General features: G+C 58.8%; 1 protein-coding gene across 3 annotated transcripts in view; it reads right to left on the bottom strand.

Annotated features, from left to right (window-relative positions):
• Positions 1-19,433, bottom strand: part of SYNE3 (spectrin repeat containing nuclear envelope family member 3) — an 86,103-nt gene that overhangs the window by 30,853 nt on the left and 35,817 nt on the right. For 2 of the 3 annotated variants that reach the window (XM_079127676.1, XM_079127677.1), the window contains exons 1-6: positions 18,108-18,277; positions 12,885-13,057; positions 11,261-11,570; positions 4,889-5,050; positions 3,613-3,963; positions 1,460-1,593 (exon numbers count right to left, since the gene is read on the bottom strand). In XM_079127676.1, coding sequence (XP_078983802.1) covers positions 1,460-1,593; positions 3,613-3,963; positions 4,889-5,050; positions 11,261-11,570; positions 12,885-13,057; positions 18,108-18,251 — 1,274 coding nt within the window. In that variant the 5' untranslated portion in view covers positions 18,252-18,277. Of the gene's footprint in view, positions 1-1,459; positions 1,594-3,612; positions 3,964-4,888; positions 5,051-11,260; positions 11,571-12,884; positions 13,058-18,107; positions 18,278-19,433 lie in introns of those variants that run through there. The other variant, XM_079127678.1, reaches the window with a different exon arrangement.

Genomic DNA, 19,433 nt, shown 5'->3' with positions numbered 1-19,433 from the left:
CCCTGCTGGACCTGCAGGGAGCCCGGCGGGCACTGCTCTCGGGTGGGCTCTCTCTGTCCCACAGGCTGCTGGGAGTGTCTGTAGCAGTGGGCACGAGGTACAGAGGGAAGGGACTCTGGGTACCATGGAAAGGCCTCAGCCGCATGTCTTCTGAGCGCAGACCCCAGGGCTCCTGGGACCTCTGGGCTCAGCGTGTATAAACAAGACGTGTGAGCGTCCTCCAAGTCCAGTGCTCCTGTGGGTGACTGGGAGTTTGAAGTCCAGCAGACCAGCTATGTGACCTAAGTGGCTTATCACACTGAGCCTCGGTTTCTTCTCCTGACAAATGGGTAACACTGTGGACCCCCCCAAAACACTTGTAAGTGCCAACTGAGATAATACAGAGATGTCTTCCATAAGAGAGGCCTGGTTAACTCAGACTGGCCCTCCCACTGAGGATAAGCCAATAAGAACAAAAGCTTGATCCAATTTTAAAAATAAGTCAAAAACAGGAATGCAAGTTTAACATCCAGGGTGAATTTGACCCTGAAGGCTTTACCAATCTGAAATGAAATGGATGCAAAACTGAGCCGGGCTTTTGACAGTCTCCAGAGTGCGGTCCGCCAAGGGTGGCAGGTTCTGAAAACGGCACCCTCATTGGGCTGGGACCTCAGGATCCACGCTGTCAGCAGGTGAGCCAGCTGACGGTAGATCACGGCGCCCTGAGAGGGGTACTGCGGTAGCAGAGGCAAAAAAAAACCCCCTCTTAATATGCCAGCATCGGAGGCCGACTCATTTCTAGGAGTGAGTTTTCAATCCAAGGTCCAGCACCCAGATGAGACGCACAGCCCTGGAAACCTCAACCAGAGAAAGCCGAGGCAGAGGAAGCCCCTCGTCATTCTGTCCCTTGCCTGCTTTATGAATAGGTGACCCTCCCCACCCCCAGCACCTCACAGAGGACCCAGGCCACGATCTTCTGCACACGTGGGACCTGAGCACAGCTGTGGGAGAAAAGAGCAAACACGGCCAAGGTGGAGCCCCTACACGCATTCTGAAGAAACCCCGTATCAAGCAGGCATGTGGGGGCCGCGTCGTTAGCACATCTCGAGTGGAAATAGGGCCACACGCCTCATTAAGTGCTGCTCATGCTGCAGGGGAAGCCGTTGCTCCACCGCCAGGCTGTGTCCACAGGCCAAGGCAGACCTACTGAGTAGCCCTCCCCTTGGGCCACTGCATGGCGCACCCTTCCCCATGCTAACCGGCATGGAGACTTCACGGAAACGGGTGCATGAGCTGCCCACCAAGGAGAAGAGGCAAGTCCAGGCCTCCTTCTAGGGGCAAGCTACCAACAGATCAGGAGGGCCCAGGGCCCGAGCCCAGTGAGAACCCGCACCAGCCTGTCCTCAGCGGCCCAGGATTCTGAGAGTTGCCAGGTTGCGAGAGGAAGCAAGCCCGCCCGCCGCCCTGGCTCTTCCGGTACCTCTGATACTCCTGGATGGCGGCCACCACGCTGTCCGAGAGTGGCTGTAGGTCAGGGAAGGCCACGAGCTCCCTCAGCTGGGCCTGCAGCCGGTCCACCCGGGGCTCCTCGGAGGCCAGGGCTGCCCGCGTCGCCTGCAGGACAGGATGACACCCAGGGGTGAGGCTCCTCAAGGGGGTAGGCACGAATTGCAGGGGACTGAGCGTGGGCCAGTGAGTGGGCCCAGGCTGAGGAGCCTGTCACCAGGGCAGGGGCTGCAGGCCTTTCTTCTCCGAGCTGCAGCTCCTATCGCCTGCGATGGCCAGCCAGCCCCTCATAGCACAAATGCCCAGTGCACAGGGCATGGCCCTGCTGAAAGCCCAGGTGCCCCATCCATCCCGGCCTCACCGCCAGTCTGGAGGGAGGCCGGTCCCCAAGTTCTACTCTAGGAAACTCGGGCTTAGAGGTCTGGATGGTCGTGAAACATGCGAGCAGTGTGCCTGACAGCAGGGACGCCTCTTCGGCATAACATGGAGCAGCGCCCCGGGGCGCTCTGTGAATCCGCTGCCGTCGCGGGCGGAGCACCCAGAAGACAGTGCCCTGACGTCCCGCAGACCGCTTTGCCGCCCTGCGATCGGCCCTCCAGATGCAGCCTTTTCCTGCTGTCCCTGGACATTGGAGTTTGACCTGCAGGACCCCAGCAGGAGGCAGGGTGGGGTGGTGGCAAGCACTCTGGGGCTCTGGGGTGACACTGGGCGGGCCTGGAAACTGCCTCGCGCTTTGCTGTCCCCTCAGGCACAGGGGGACTCTCCCACCAGCCGCATGGGACCAGTGGTACTGACCAGGACTTGGGACAGCTCCCTGAGCAGCCCGAGCTTCTGCCCTTGGTGACAGAGCTGACCTCAGATCCTCCTCTCACAGGGACGCGGGCAGCCCAATCAGGCTTAGTCACAGGTAATCCCGGGGCACAGGAGCGAAGGAAGAAAGCTCTAATGGAGGGATTCTAGGAGACAGCCAGGGCCACGCGGCCACTGCGGGGGCAGAGGGCTCGTGGGGAACACTGGCTTTGTGGCCAATGCTATTCCAAGCTCTTTGTCATTGTCCCCAATTCACAAGCAACTGAGGCTAAAACAATGCTCCCAATGCCATCCAAAGAGCAAGGAGAGGAAGCAGGGCTGGATCCCAGGAGGTCTGTCCCCAGAGTCCCCACCCTAACCACTGGACCACACCACCTTCTACTCCTGTGGAGGCGGACCACCCTCAAGGAGAGACAGTTCCCTCGCAGGAAGATGAGCACCACAGCGTGACCTGGTCTGCCACAGGACTGAGTAGAAAGAAAGCCCCAAAGAGCGCGTGCTCTTTGTCACTACGTCTCACTACCTACAGAAAGGTTTTTGGGCAAAGATTAGAAGGGGAGAGGCTGACGCCGGCTGGAGGTGCTGTGGATCTCCAGAGAGGAGATCCCTCGCTGGGGGTCTCTAGGTCCTGGTGGGAGGACTGTGGGGCCCCAGTCTCTTCCTCTTCCTGACTCATGAGAGGAGCCATTTGCTCTGCCATGGGCTCTTGGTACGAGCCAGAGGTCCACAGTTACGGGGCCACTAGATCACACACCGGAACCTCCAGAACCATGAGACCAAACGAACCTTTTATCTTCATAAGTGACTTGCCTCAGGTACTCTGTGATAGGACAGGAAGGCAACTTAGACATCTCCTGAGTGTACAGGAGTGGGGTGCCCCGGACTTGGTCTGGAGTCCACCCCCCATCTTGTGTGGCCTCCCCATTGCTGTGTCAGTTACTCATCATGCTCCATTACAAGGTTTCTTTCTGACGTCACAGCCTGTTCTCTACTGAGGAGGTCCACCCCAGCCCCCAAGGGAGTGGATTTGAGACCCAAGCCTAGCTACCCTGTTACCTCCAGTACTTACTAGCTCACCATGTGACCTTGGGAATGGTGGGGGTAAGCATCTCTCCAGGCCTCAGTTTCCCCCTCTGGAAAGAGGGGGTGAACACCCAACTTGTCCACTACCCCTCAAGGAAGGTACCAGAGACCAGGAAGCTGGAGGGAGTGTGCGAGGTCTGGTGGGACTGTCTTATCCCGTGGAGGATCTGCAAGTGGTGACCCCACGGCCCAGAGACGCCCGATTGCTCCAGGGCTTGGCCAAACGCCACTCACCGAGTACAGCCTCCAGCGGGCCACCAGCTCGTCCTCGGTCCCTGCCTCCTTCGCTGCAGGCTCCAGGCCCTCCTGGGCCAGCCTCTGAAGTCCCCTCCTGAACTCTCCAAGCTCTGCCTCCAGTCGTGCAATCTGCTGCTCACAGGCCCCCCTGGACTTGAGCAGACCTCGCAGCCGCTCCTCCTCCTCCTCCCAGAGGCCTCGCAGCTTCTCCAGAACCTTCCGCATCTCCTCCAGTTCTCCCAAGATCTTCTCTGCACCCAAAGGAGAGGTGTTCTGAATGATGCCCACAGACTGTTCCTGCAGCCTCTGCAAAGACGCCTGGCCCCTGGGGAATTCCTGGGCGATGTCCTGAAGCAGGAAGGGCAGGGGGGAAGCAAACATGCGTGGGACCTTCCAGAGCAGACCTGGGACTGTCAGACACAGCACTCATTCCTGGGTTCCCGAGTTAGGGCCCCACAGGCGGCCTGCCTGCCCTGACGCAGGCGGGCTGTAGCCTGATTCCTTCCCAAGTCTTTTCCAATCATTTGATTAAGCCAAGGAGAAAGTCTGTTGGGTGCTTCTCCGACTTAGCACTTTCTTGCATTGCTCAGTCTTCTTAAGGCAGAGAGCCATCCACAGACAGTGGTGTGGGGCCAGAGAGAGCCACTGGCTTTACCCTATTTATCTGTACAATGAATGGTGCTGGTTTAAGACAGTGTTTTTTTTTTTTTTCCTTTTCTGAATAACGTTCATCAACATTTTAAAAGGTGAGTCAATTTAAACACAAATACTGAACACACAGCTCAAGTGCCGCTGGGCTCTTGAATTATTGCAGATGATCTCCGCATTCACTTGGCAGGGGGAGGTGAGGTCCCTCCAGGGCCATGCAGTGGGAAGGGCCATTCTCTGGATGAGGACAGATGCACCCAGGGCTCTTCAGTGGGCCTTGCTGACCTGAGGGCTGGTAATCACCTGCTGTGGAGCTGTCCCGGCCACTGAAGGGTGTTTAGCAGCATCCCTGGCCTCTGCTCGCCCACCCCCAGTTGTGACAAATAAAATGTGTCCAGACATTGCCACATGCCTCATTTTTGCTGGAACCTGCATGTCCAAAAATGCCCCCTGGTTCAGGAACTTCCACGCGGCAGCCGAGGCCCCCAGCATTTTGCGCTCATCGCTTGCTCCCGCTCGGGGAAGGGGCTGTGCGCCCGAGGCGCGGGGCTGTTAGCTGGAACTCAGAACCCGCCACACGGGGGCGCTCGCTTCGAGGCGCGCCGGGCCGGGGGCTGGGACTTACCTGCAGCGCCGAGAGGCGAAGCTGGGCCGGCAGCTCGCAGCCTCGCCCCATGCAGCTGTGCACCTTCTCCACCACCGCCCTCAGCCACAGCTGGAACTCGTCCACGCTCGCCTGGTACTGCTCGTGCTCCTCTGCCACCCGCGCCAGCACGTCCACCCGGTCCTGCGGGAGGGGAGAACCTGCCGTGAGGGCCCCTGCCTGGCCGCCCCTGCCCTTAACTCTGCTGCTCCGCCGCTGCTGTGTCCAGGGACTGGCACTCCCTCCTGGGGCATGGCAAGGACCACACTTGCCCAGAGCGCTGTCCCTTCCAAGGCTTAGCACCATGGCGACGCGCTAAGCGCTTTACACACTCCAGCCTCTTGAACTCTCCTGGCCGCCCATGCCGCGCTCCCATGAATATTCTAGCTTGAAAGACCAGGACGTTGAGGCTCAGAGAGGTGAGAGGCTTTGCCCGAGGTCGCTGAGCTTGGACAGTGTGAAAGGCAAACCTGGGTGACCAGCCGGGCGGACAGGCAATCCAGCCCCGTCACCCAATGTCTGCAGGGTATGCAGCAAATGCAGGCTGCCCCCTGCTCCATGGGCATAGTGGAATCTGACCTTCAGCCAGTCCCACTGAAGATCTAGCTACCCAGGGGAAGGGTGATGTCCCAAGGGTGGCTGATATTTGGGGAAATGACAGTATCCCTGTTGTGAGACCTGCTGTACTCCTAGAAACTTTTTCAAACATCCTGATCACAGTGCTATCTCCTTCAGCCCCTCCACGGTTCCCTGCTGCCCAGACTCAAGCGCAAGTCCCAAATCCTGGCATTCAAAGTTGGGTCCTCAGCTTGAGGCTCTGTGGTCCAGTGGTCGAGGACCTGGGTGAGGGTGCCCACTGCCTGTGGCTGGAACCTTGGGCATGGAACCAGCTCCTTCCTAATAACCTCATTGGGGTGCAGGGACATGAAATGAGCCAGGGCTTGTGCCACTCCAAGGACAGTGCCTGGCACCGAGGAAGCACTGGGTAACCGTGAGCCATGGTTTACCGTCCCCTGCTTTCCAGGGCTTCTGACTCAGTGCACAGCTGCCACCAGGCAGAGCCAACTCCAAGGCCCTGCTTCTTTCTCTGCCCACTACCCTAGGGGCCCACGGGGCTTCCAAAACACTAGGATGCAACTCTATTAATTTATCACCTGCCGGGGACCCAGGAGGTCCCTACAGACAACACTGCCCTTGGTAGGTCATCTAGCTCAGAGCGGGCATGTCTTCTGAGTGACAGGAAGAGCAGTGTCAGCCATTGGAGGGGGTTTCCAGGGACAGTCAGGAGAAGGGAAAGACAGTAGCTCATTCAACAGTGTGACTGGAACTTGAGCATCATCTTCTTTAACACAACACCACAAAACCTCCTGCCTGTCACTGTCCGAACTGGAGTCTTGACAGAGTCAAGGTTCGGCCTCAAGTGTCAGACATAAAATCGCTGCTCAAGTCGGGCCTGGCGGACTTTCTATCAAGGGCTGCACTGGATGGGGCTTGGCTTTGCCCTCTGCACACTTTCTCTTGCAAGCTGTTTAGGCCACCTAAACATAGGCATCCATAGACAGCGGCTAACGAAGGACGGCGTTCCAACAAAATTCTCAGTTTGGACGGTGAAATTGGGGTCGCGTCATTTTGCCATCACGAAACATTCAGCTTTTGACTTTTCCCCAACCACTTAAAAATGTGGAGACCTCCACAGCTCCCAGGGCAGACACAGGCAGGGGCGGGCTGGATTTGGCACAAGGGCCGAAGTTTGCTGACCTGGGCTTTTCGCCCTGGAGCAAGGCCATGTCCCGGAAGGCCCCTGCCTTCCATGAGGCTAGGTCAGAAGCTCTCGACTGGAAAGAGGGACAGGCAGGTGGACCTGGCGGTTTGCATAAGCTCCCCCTCCTTTGAGAGGTTTTCACCAATCTGGAAATACCAATTCATTCAAACCTTTCCAACAGCTCTCATGAACAGGAGAAAATCCCATTTTAGAGATGGAGAACCCAGGCTTTCGACCAAGCCCTTCAGGGAAGAACTGAGCAGTTCTGTCAAAACAAGTGTCTGTATCCTAAAGTGGACCCTGGTGTTTCTGCGGCCCTGAGGAGGGTGCTGGGGCCTGGCCAGTTCCCTGGCTGGCTCCCCAACCCCAGAGGGATTGATTATCGGCATCCGTCAGACCGCCGCCCCTCGGCTCCCTCCATTCCCAGGAAGGCTCCTGGGTAAACACCGTGGGCTGGGAGCAGCCAGCAGAGGCTGTCTCTCTGTCCAGTCGGTTGGTGCTGATTGTGATGGATGGTGGGAGGGAAGCGCCTCCCTCTCCCCAGCATCCCTCGAAAGGCCCAGGGTGGCACCCAGCGCGTGAATGAAGTGCTGGCACCCGCCACGTCCACAGTAAATAAAAGTCTCCGTGATGGGAAGCAGGCGCTCGCGAGGAGCGTGGGCAGGGCAGGGATCCAGATGAGATCCGTGCCAGGCACAGCCATCAGGGCAGAGTCCAGCATGGCGTGGGAAGATGACAGGGTGACAGATGGGAGAGCGCTCGGCCTTCTCACAGACTCAACAATTAAGCCAGCCATCTGTGGCCCAGCGGTGCTGCAGGGATGTCAAACCCAGCCCGTCAGCCAGGGCCGCAGGGACAGCTCTGACTCAGCTCCGAGGTGCCAGGCACACCCTCCTCTGAGATACTGCTCTCCAACCTTGTGCTTTGAAAAACGGAAGTCGGGGATTAAATACAAACAAGCAGGACGCTCCCAGACCAGCCGCCTGCCTGAGCTTCCTTCGGCTGCTCTGTGCCTGCCTGTGCTTCTGCTCAGCTGGGCTCACCCTGTTGCCATAACCCAGAGGCCCTCCAGAGGCCGCACTGGTCCCTCCCCAGCAACATCATTCACACATTGGACATCAAGAGTCAAGACAGATATTTACCGGATGAATGGGAGCCCGCTAGCCAGCAGGAGGGTGGTGGAAATGGGCTCTCACTGGTGAAAGTAGAAGTGTCAATACACACTATCCCACGACCCTCCCTACCCAGAGGTCAGGCCTGGACCCAGAGGAAGATCCCAGGACCGACCCTCACAGGCCTGGCTCAGTCACTGGGGGGCCTTGAGGGAGCCTTCATGCAAAGTGAAGTCTGCATCAAACACGCAGAGCAGGTGACCAGGGGCCTCTGGACCACAAGGATCTTTGGGCCACCGGCTCTGCACCCCTGCTTGGGATGAAGCCAGCACATGTTCCTTGTGTCCAGGGTTGGCAGGCCAGTGTGAGCCCAGGAGGCAGGTTCCCTGAGGCCAGACCCCACTGTGCTGGCGACCTTTGGACACCGCCCTCCCATGGCCTCTCCGTGTTCCGAGGTCCACTGGGTCTTCCCTCTGCAGCTCTGGGGTAGACGAGGAGGGCCTCAGCGTGTCCACATCCCACACGTCCAAAGCTAAACGGATTCCCTTGAAGTAGGAAGGGTTGACAAAACTTTGGGACCAGGAAGAGAAAATTCAGGGTCCAGGGACTTCAACCAACAGCTGAAGAAGCCAAATGGAATTCTCTTCTGGACGTGGGATCCAGTCACCCCCACACACCAGGACCCCATTGCCACGTCGGGGTCAGAACTGACCAGCTCTTCTGGCAACTCTGGGAGCTTCCGCCCGGGAGGCAGCCTCCGACATTGCTGTTGTCTCAGGAGAAGCCCCACACTCCTGCCCCCCGCCCCTACCAGCCTTGTGAAAACCCGGCAGGAAGTGCCCCTCCTCAGGAGCCCCAAGTCTCCCGACCTGCTGCCGCCTGCCACTCCCCAGCCTGACCTGAAGAAGCAGCGGGCGCACAGCTCTCTGCTGATGCGCACAGGTGCGCGAGGCGTGGAGACCTGAGGCCCTGCTGAAGCGAGCCGCCTAGGAGCCCCCAGAACTTCTGCCTCCATCCAGTGGCCCCGCTGTCGGACCCTTAGCTATATATATTTTTTAATATGAAAAATGAGCCCAATAACAACACCTTCTTTGTCTACATTGCAAGAAGACTGGAGGACTATAATTAGGTCAGAGACAGAGGCTTAGAGAAAGTAGCGCTTGCTCACGAGAGTTGCCATGTTTACGGGTGCTTGGCCCATCGAGGGCGAAAGTCCCCTGGAATGACAGCGAGACTCTCTGAGGTGATCATTTCTGCATCAGAGCCAGAATTAGTGCTCAGCAGGCATCCGCCCACCAGCATGCCCACCACGGCTTCCGGTTTCCTCTCCTCTGCACGCTGCACCAGGGCTCTGCCGATGGGCACAAGCACTTGTTTTCTGTAAAGTCAGGACAAGGAGCCAGCACTGTGCCCTTTACAGGCCTGAGGGGAGACTTGGAGGAGAATCCCTGTTAAGCCTGCCCTGGACTCTTGGGACTTGGCGATGCTGGAGGAGATCAGCTGGCTCCATCTGCAAGAACCAAACCTGATACCTGCCTTGCCCTTCCAGTTCCTGACCTCTGAGCAGCTGTCCTGAGAACCTCCTGCCACTGCCCGCTGGAGCCCTGCAGGTTGCTCGCCTGCCTGCTGCAGAAGTGGGGTCTCCTTCATCCAGTGAACAGCTGAGCACCTGCGGCCTGTCCAACATGGAGGCTGCTGCTATTTATTCTCACCCAGCCAGTGCAGAGGCTGACCTCACCCTGGGAAAACACTGCAGTTTTCACAGAGCTCACAGGCATCTTGTTCAGCCCTCGCAACCTTTAGAACAGGGCGAGCTGCCCCAGGGCCACGCAGCTGGGCAGCAGCAGAGCCTGGCCTTGAACTCAGGCCACATGCTCAGGCACCATCCTGCCCCAGCCCAGTTCCCTGTCTCTGCTTATTACGGGACTCGTTCCCTCTGTGCTGGGCGGGAAGAGCCCAGGAGACCTCCAGCTCTAGCACTGTGACCAGTTGGATGACTGAATGTCCTCCTACCAGGCCAGTGGGAACCTGGGAAGATGGGGTGAGCACCGTCTCCCTGCCCAGACCTGGTATGGCGGGAAGCAACAGCCCAGATCCGGAGGGACGCTCCTGAGGAACCGCCAGTAGGTGTGCTGGGCTTGGTTTCCAGAAGCTGGGGGTGAGCACTCAGGTGCAGTGGGGGGGAACTTTGAGCCCAGAGGAAGCAGAGACCACCTACAAGGGGGCACCCTCGAGGGGCTGCCTCCCCACACTGACCAAGGGCAACTAGACACACAGACTTTCACAAACCCAGCGTGAGACAGAAACGCGTGCTTTAGACTGGGCCTAACAAACAGAACCAGTCACCTTTCAGAATACAGAGCCAGGGGCCTGTTGCACAATTTTGATTTGGGGTTCAATTTAGAGAGCCCACTTGATTCAGGAATCCTCAGGGAGTAACTGACAATGGGGCTCATGAAGGTAAATTCCCAGGGGAGCCTCAAGTACACAGCAGGTTCCAGCCACGCTGGAGGGGGCACGGAGAAAGCCCTGTTTAGAGTGAGCTCACGCCCCTCCCAGCCCCCGCCCACAGAGCCCCCGAGGAGACACCCCCAGCAGGAGACACATCAACAGAGGCACCAGACCCTGGGGCTCTAGCTGCCTGAACAGCCCGGTGGGTGCTGAGAAGTACGCATGCTTAGAATGATCGGGGAGGAACACAAAACTCCAGGAGAAAAGGGAGGGTAGGGGCTCCGTGCTGTGGCTCACACGGTCCTCAGCACCACGAATAAATAAATAAGGGTATTGTGTCCATCTACAACTGAAAATTTAAAAAAAGAAAGTGGACATAATAAAGAACCAAACAGAACTTCTAAAAAATGACAAGTGAACTCAATAACTCAACGAGCGGTTTCAGCATCAAGGCGAGGCTGGGGTTGGAGAATGCAGCAGACAGAGGTGGGGCAGAGGGCTGGGGCAGGAGGGGGAAGGAGGGACCCGAGAGAAGCGGGGAAGCTGGTCGGGTGGAAGGAACAGCACGGCCACCAGTCATGGGTCACCACCTGTGTACTCAGCCCACAGGAGTGTAAGCCCTGAGCGACCCTGGGCCTGCGGGTCATGGGCGGTGAGTGGTGGGCGTGGCAGCAGAGACGGACAGGTAGGTAGAAGGTGGTGGACAGGTGCATGGTGGGTGGGTGGATAAGTGGATGAAGACCGTAGATAAGAGTCGGTGGGGGAGAGATGGGCAGGGTGGGTGACCATGGGGTTGGACAGTGAACAGGTTGGGCTGGGGTGGATGGTGAACGGATGGATGGGTGGATGGATGGCTAGGTAGGTCAGTGGGCGGGATGGTGTGGTGGGGGAGCAAGCAGCTTGGTAGCAGCGGGGAGGCAGGTGGTAAGGAGGTGGACGGTGGCTGGGTGGATGAGTGGGTGTTGGACACTGGAAAAGATGAGCAGGAGGATGGTGGGAGATGGGTGGACAGGGGTTGGCTGGGCTCACCTGGGCTTTGGCCCTCACTGCGTCATACTCGGCCTTCATGCTCTTCTGGGCCTCCTCGTCCACGCTGGGGTCCCCGATCCTGTTGAACAGGGAGCCTGCCTCCTCCAACAGCCGGTCCAGGAGCACGGCCTGGTGGTCCACGTTGTGCAGCAGCACCTGAGCGTGGCTCAGCTGCCACTGCTTCTCCTTCAAGCCCAGCTGCAGCTCCACCTGGGGCTCCAGAGTGACCATCATCTTCTGGAACCAGCGGTAGAACTCGTCTCGGGCCAGCAGGTATTCGCTCCAGTGCAACCACACCCACTCGATGCGGCTGTGGGCAGAGACCACGCGGCCATGGGGAGGTGCCCCCTGGGTCCTGGGCAGGGGCCCATGCCACTGCCCCCCAGCACCTGGGGCTGTGGAGGAGGCCCTGTGTATGCCGCAGTCACCTGGACAGCTGGTTGACACTCCAGATTCGAGACCCTCTCTCAGCTCCAGGAAGAGACCCTCCTGCTAATAAGCTCCCAGGTGAGCCAAGGCTTAGAGTCCAGGTGTGCCCTGAGAGCCACCAGCCAGGTGATGCAGCTCAGGCAGCAGTAAGCCACCAGCACCCCAGTTCTGATCCTGAACTCCCACCGTCAATGCACAGGTCCCTCCCAAATCTCTGCTCTCCATGGTGGGGACCCTGAACACATGGCCTGGGTCCCTGCTGTGGGCTGTCATAGTCAGGAAAAGGCCGCCGGGGACCATCAATGTGCAGAGCGTAGCTGTGTCTGTGGCTTGTTTGTTCCTATCCAGTGGAGGACTGGGGCCTGCATGGGGGTCCCGGGGCCCTGTGAATGCTTTGTGACCATGCCTCTCCTCGGCCTCAGGGCCCTGGAACCGCAAGCAGGAACCCACCCCATCTGTAAGGTGGAGCTGGCCTTCTCTCCAGCCCGCAGGCATCAAGCCATTTTGTTTGGAATTTCAAGTGAAAGGGTTTAGAAAACGCACTGTGCCTTGCTCTTGACATTGCTTATCCCTTTCCATCCTCCTAATGACCTTCAGGGGCATTTGACCGCCCCCATAACCAAAGGAAGTGCCTGTAGCCCAAAGAGGTCAAGAAACGGGCTGGGGATGTGGCTCAGAGGTTAATCATATGCCTGGCATTTATGAGGCCCTGGGTTCAACCCCAGCACCACCACCACCAACAACAACAAACGCAGGTCAAGTAACTTCCCACAGCCACACGGCAAGTATTGGGGCATGAGTCAAGGCCAGGTCCGCCCGAGTCTCTGTCTCTGTCTCTCCTCTCCAGTCCCTCTCCACAAGCCTGGCCCCTGGTACAGGCAGAGCATCTGGCTAACGCGCTAACAGGCCAAGCCTTGCTCCAGGGCCATCCTGATGGAGGACGTATGCATGAGCGATCTACCAAGATGGGTCAGCAAACACCGCCACTCCCAGGGTCCGTTGTCATCATTAAACTTGTACTAATTAGGAAGAGGCAGGCAGGGCTGGCCCAAATCCCAAGAGAATATCCCGTCCCCGGAATCCCAGGACTAAGAAACGTCCCCTGCAGAGAGGTTCAAACAGTGTGGTGGGCAAGGAGGGTTGGTGGCAGCAGGGGACACAGCCCTGGCAGGGTCCCCTGTCCTGATGGCCCTACCTGTGACAGTGAGTCATGTAGGTGACAGTCTCCTCCCACTGGGCCTTGATGTCCTTCAGCCGGGCCAGGATCTTGGGCTTCTGGTCCTCATGGCAGCATGCCAGGAGGGCCTCGGCCGCCCGCAGCACCAGATCCACCTTCACACGTCCCTCGGGCTCCAGCTGGCAGATTTTCTGTGGACACAAAAGCCAGTTTCCCAGGTTGGGCAAACACAAGCAGGCACAAGCTTGAGGAGACAGTGGCACAGAGCTGAGAGCCAGGACCCTGAGGCTGGAGGAGCGAGGGCTCAGATCACAGCCCTGTCCCCTCCTCGGTGACCACGGGAGACCCACTCCTGGCTCCAGGGAGGGAGGAGGGCGGGGTGAGCCCAGCACTGCCCGCTGGTCCCTGGGAGTGAGTCCCACCTGGCCCCCGGGCCTGGGTCCACTGTGACCTCCGACCCCGCTCCCTCTGCCCTTGAGCAGGGCTTTCTCATTTGTGAAATGGAGCGTTCTCACTGGGACACAGAATTACGGGTCTACCTCTCCGACTGTTCTTCAGGATGGAAAGAGAAAGGGCATGGATGCACATGGCCAATAGTCCTCTCAGGCCTACTGTGGGCAGCCAGCGGGGCCCGGGGCCCACGGGACTTCTGGAATCAGCAACCCTGTTTCCCAGTTTGCACCACGGCCGTGGTCCCTCACCGCTCCCATAGGTGACCAATCGTGGCAGGAACTTTACTGCAGGTCTATTTCTGGGCGACACAGGGGTCCTCTGACGGGTCACTTTAACTCAAGGACACCCAGGGGCCCTGCTGGGGTGCTGAGAACCCAGAGGCCTGAGCCACTCCCGCCAGTCCCCTGGCTCCCGGCCTGGGGACCTGTGCTGCCTCCCAGCCTCCTCCCTGCTTGTCGGGGTGATTCCCCTGGTGCATCCGCCTGGCCTGGCTAATCTCATCTCGGCATCAGCTGCTTGGAGGCTGGGGGTCCCAGGCGAACCCGCGCGGCCTGGCAGTGAGCGAGTAGATATTCATCGTTATGATTCCGGTTCTCCAGCAGCAAACACGTGTCTCTGCAGTCAGATGTGACCACGTCCTCATTCCAGGCCACTCCCTGCTCCCCGTGTGACCTCTGTCGCGGGACTTCAGTCCCCTCGACCACAGAGCGGGGAGGTCACGGGTATGCCACCAGGGCTGCAGTGTGTCAGGAGCTAGAGGACCGCTGGTGCTCGCTGTCACCTGTCCTTGTCATCACCTGCTGCTCACTGGCTTTGTGCTTCCTGGAGCCGCTCATTTGCCTGAAGCTCAAGCTCAGTTCCCAGCTGTCTCCCTGGGGGCCGTCAGTTTCCCAGGCTGGTGACCCTGGGGCCGGGTCGTCGCTGACCCTTCTCTGGGGCTGGACTGTCAGTGCTGCCCTGCTGGCAGCTGTGGGCCAAGGCAGGTCATCTGAATGCTTGGGCCTCCCTTCCCCATCGCAGGACAGCGCCAAGGACCTTTGTCCACCTCAAGTGATAATTTAAAAAGTCATAATGGTTAAAACACCGACCGGGGTCCGTCGCAGCCTGTGGAGCAGGGCTGCAGACCCTCCCCTGAACCGTGCAATGGCAATGTTCCCAGCGCCTCCTGTTCCTCCGCACAATGACGACGGCTGTGCAGAGGACGTCCCCACCCACGACACTAGCCGCACTGCTCCCCCAGGTTGCCTCTGTGTGCACAGGGTGGGGGGCCAGGAAGAGAGAAGCGTGAGCAGGTGCCCCGAGAGGAAAGGGGTTTTACTAGCCAAGCTGCAGGATGCGGCAGGGTCCCAGAGCGCAGGGCTGCAGCACACACCAGGTGGGTCCCCTGCAACTGCTCAGCAGCAGGCAGCCACGTGGGGACGACGAGCCCAGAGTGGCCAGTGCAGAATGTTCTGGACTGAGCCTCATCACGCACTTCTGGTCCAGGCCATTGCACACCATGCAGGCCCAGGATCCCACAACAAGGCTGAGGATGAAGGTCTTGCCATCCAGAGAGAGATTTGACTGGACTATTAATAACCATAATTAAGGAGATGGTATCTCCAACGCCCCGATTTTTCAGAGGGATGTCACACCCCACGCTTGCAAGATGGGCACTGTGGCAATTCCAGCTTATAAACACGGGCACCGAGGCAGGCGCAGGGGTGCGAGCCTGTAGTCCAGCCAGGGGTCGAGGAGCCCGGGAATTCAAACATGAGAGACCTGAGACGCTCTGCCCTTGTCAAGTGACTAAGTGGGTCGCTTCCCCACTAAAGGAGAGGAGTGAGCCAGTCCCCTGGCAGAACACCAAGCCCCACCCGGCTTGAGGCCAAGACATCTGCCCTGAAAAATCAACACGTGGGATGTTTGCTGAGCACCCGGGGGTTGGGAGAAGCCCCAGGCTGTGGCTAGGCTGGTGGAGCCGGGTCTCCGGAAGTCCATCCCTCCCGATGGGTTCGCTCTTCCTCTGGTTCTCTCAGGGCCCATCACCAGCAAGGAGTCTGGCAAGGGTGCTCAGCCACCTGGGAGGGAGCGCTTGAGCTGCAGCTCTAAGTTATTCTGCACGAAGCAGCCCCTGAGGCAAGGGGGGATGTGGGAACTAGATGGAGGGTGGGCTTGGCCGGGGCTTCCCCCCAACCCAGCAAAGCTCAGCTGGCCAGCAGTGGGGTGCTGTGCTGGACACTGGCGTCCCAGGCTGCAAACAAGAGCACAGCTGACGGTAAAAAGAACCTCATGGAAGCTCAGGAGAGACCTGGGGAACCCAACAGGGCTTCATGGAGGAGGCGGCATGGCCACCAAATCTTAGAGAGGCGGATGACTGGAGGCGGGTGAGCAACAGCAAAGAGGATATGTTTAGGGATGGCTGCATTTGGCTGTTGGAAGCCGAGCCCCAGGAAATGGTAGGATGTCCTTGACCAGAAAGGGGCCAGGAAGCCAGTGAGGAAATCGAGGCCAGGACTCCTGAAGTCCAGCAGGATCTGGAGGGCTGGGACCCAGAAAGGGAAGAGAACAAGACTGGGGACTTGGGAGAGGAGCTGGGAGCCCCACGACCAGCTCAGCCCAGAAGGCAAGGCCCAGAGCCCGCGTTTAAAATCACGAGGACCAACCGCCTCCGCCCGGCAGGCAGGCAGAGGCACCTGGGCCCAGCCAAGTGGATCCCATGTCCTTCATCTTAATGCCCCTCCCTCCTGCAAGGCAGTGACTGTCACTTTCCCCAGAAGCAAGACAAAACTCTGGACACTCCCCTGAGGTGCCGCAGCCACGGGCTGCAGGCCCAGAACCCAGGCCTTGGCACCACCCCCGAGTTTCCCTTCCTGTCTTCCTCCTGCCCCTTCTCCCCCACCCTCTTGGGCCGCGTCTTGTGTCTCCTGCAGCCTCTGGTAGCACCAGGGCCAGAGCTCTTTCCTACTCTAGAGGTGGGAAGATGAGGTTCCACAAGGGCTCAGGACTCACTTCTGGCCACACAGCTACCGAGGGTAAGAGGATCGGGACCCACATCCAGGGCCCTGGTGTGCACAGAGGTCAGGGAGGCAGGAGAGGGAGGCTGGTCAGAAAGACTCAGGGACAAGGAGCATTCTTTTCACATGCTCACGCAGACCACATCACCCCAGGAGTAGGAAACCCAGGAGGCGTGAGCCTGGGAGATGTGACGGAGGCAGCCGCTGAGGCTGGGGACCAGGGTCATGTAGAGAGTGGAGGCTTTAGTGGGCAATGGGAGCCAGGCAAGGTTGCAGAGGAGAATAAGAGTCATGAGACCCGTCTAAGGAGGAGCCTCACCCCCGCTGTGAGATTGTGTACCATTTCCCATGAGCCTGTGAACCCTGCAGAACAGGGCGTGCCTCACCACCTCCTGCCCCAGGCCCTGCACAGGGACGGCAGAAAGGAGGGTCGGTCAGCTCTTGAATGCTGTCCGGGAGGCTTTGCCCTGGAGGGCGAAGAGAACTGTGGAGAAGGCTGGAGCAGAGTGAGAGGGGCTCCAGGGAGAGGGGCAGCGTGTGGAGGCCCCCAGGGGCAAGACGCAGAAGCTGGCTCCTCCCTGGATGCCACCTAGCGGGATGTGGCCTCTGAAAGGGGTGCAGATTCTTCCTCTTCACTGTCCTCATTCAAAAGGGGCAACAAACGTTGCCAATAAGATATTTGCAACAAATACAGAGAATAGGACTTAACTCAAAAGGGCGCACTCGGGGTGGGGGCGGGGTCCCTAAGGCTTCCGGGGAGGGAGGAGAGAAAGGCAGGCCCTCCCCTTAAGAGGAGCCACTGCCTGGGAGCGGGGTGCATACTGGCAATCCCAGCGACCCAGGAGGCTGAGACAGGAAGGTGCAAGTTAAAAACTGCAAATTAGTCAGACCCTGTCTCAAAATAAAAAAAGTTTAAAAAGGGCCAAGGGTGTAGCTTAGTGGTCACGTGCTTCTGGTTTTGAATCCCAGTATCAAAAACAAAACAAAACAACAAAACAGCACTGTAAGGTCCAGTAATAAGTGTGATAAAGTGATAAATTAGAATTATGGGATTTCCAAATGACATGACCCCAGAGGTGTTTAAGTCAACTACTTCACTTTCAGATAGGAAAACAGAGGCCCAGAGACGGACAGGGACTTGGCAGAGGTCACACAGCAGTCTGGTGTCATCATAGAAATTATAATTATGGTCTCATCTCTGACTCTTACTTTCAGTTCTTTGCTCTTGTGCCTTGGGCAGCCTACCCTCAGAGAGGGGTCAGGCACTGGCACCAGCAAGTGCTATGTGGACCAAGGTCCTGCTCCGCACCAGGGGTGGTGGATAAGCCAGATCCCAGCTCTGGGGGGATCAGGGTGTCGTTCCTGTCACTGGGCAGAGCCCCCTCCCCATCCTGCCCAGGGCAGACCTGGCCAGCCCAGACCCTCCTCACAGAGGCTGGAAGAGGCAGGGGCCAGGCTGGGCCAGCAGAGTGGGGGACCACCTGGCTGCACAGGAGGCCCCAGCTGGGACCGAGAACGGAGGACAGGCTCCAGTCCCTTACTACCTGCGTGTGCCCGAAGACCTGCAGCAACGTCGAAAATGGGACTTGTCAGAAATGGACCCTCGGCCCTGCCCCCACCCACCTGGCCAGAATCTGCACTGCAACACCGTCTCTGGGGAGAGCCCAGCGCCACCACAGCGTGACTGCCGGCTGGCCACCCCTGCCACCCAGCAGGTAGGAAGCCTGGGGTCCTGAGGTCCAAGGGAGAGGGCACAGCCAAGGCCGCAGAGCCACCGGGCCGGCCTGCATACCTCGGTCTCCCGCAGCCTGGCCTCCAGGGCGGCCCGGGGCCCGCTGGTGTCGTCGATGACCCGCAGCTGCTCCTGCACGGCCGCCATCCACGCCTCTGCAGCCTCTGCGCTCCGGTTGAAGCCCTCCCACGGCGGCTGAGTCATGGCACCTCCGGGGCTGAGGAAGGACATGTGAGGTCAAGCAGATGGCAAGGGTACCGGGGGGCGGTGGTCACCGACACCCCAAAGCCCCCTGCTGCTCCTCATCAGCCACACAGCCCCAGGGGAGTGTGGCTGTCCAACAGCCCAAGAGCTGCAGTCGGCAGGGATGGACCTGGGGCCAGTCTCTCAGTGCCAGGCACTGTGGCGTGGCCAGCCCTGGCCGGCAGAGCCCCCTGGCCCTCAGCCTCCCTGCTCCCCTCTGCTCCCCACTGGGCTCAGGGTCAGCTCTCCTCTATGGCTCAAGGGCGAGGCCCCTCCAAGAGAGGGTCTTGAAGCTGGCCATCTAGACGCCAGAGACCCCAATCTGGAAGTGAAGGGGTCAGAGAGACTCAAGCTCAGAGTCATAGGCTTAGCATCAGCCATGCCGCAGCTCGCCCAAGACGGACAGCCCGGCGGGGGACGGTCCTGGGCTGTATGTCGTCCTTACTTCTCACCCACCAGGGTCCACAGCGGTCACCCGTGTTTCCACCCCTCCCTCTGCTCAGCACACCCTGCAGGGACAGGAACCGCTGGCTCAGCTCTGGAGATGCTGCCCCCTGCCTTCGTGGCACCTGCCCACTGGCACAGGCCGCCCATGCCAACCGGCCCCATTGTGGGACTGCCACTGTGTCCAGAGCTGCGGAAGCAAGTCTCAGATCTCCTCACGGAACTTTTTAAAAATCCCGTGAAGCTCAGAAACTCTTCTACGTGGCGGTCTTAGTTACCTGCTGATGGCAAGAGTGACCTGCTTTGGATTAAAGTTATTTATATCGGCTTTTTATGTGAAGGGATTGTGTCTGGCTTATCCTCCAGGCTCCCATGAGGCCTTGCACAGAGTGAGCCCAAAGTTGTTGGAGGAGGAACCCAGAATGGGCATTGAGTGTAACACAGCAAGGCCCTCATCACGCCATTATCCATCATGGCAAGACAGGGCACAGCTAGGCACAGCCCACGTGCCCAGTGATGGAGGGGTGGCTCATTATGTTATGGTACTGACAATATTATGTAGCCACCAGCACCAAGGCTCAGAGCGAACTTGCAGAGGAGAATGTGGAGCCTATCATAATACCAGAACATGAGACACAGTTATCTACTTGGTAGTTACAACTCTACACCTAATAAAGCAAAATGAAATATTAACTGGGC

Source organism: Sciurus vulgaris, assembly GCF_902686455.1.
Source record: "Sciurus vulgaris genome assembly, chromosome: 2".
NCBI lineage: Eukaryota > Metazoa > Chordata > Mammalia > Rodentia > Sciuridae > Sciurus > Sciurus vulgaris.
Note: the sequence above shows the minus strand (reverse complement) of the source record. Positions and strands in the feature narration are given on the sequence as shown.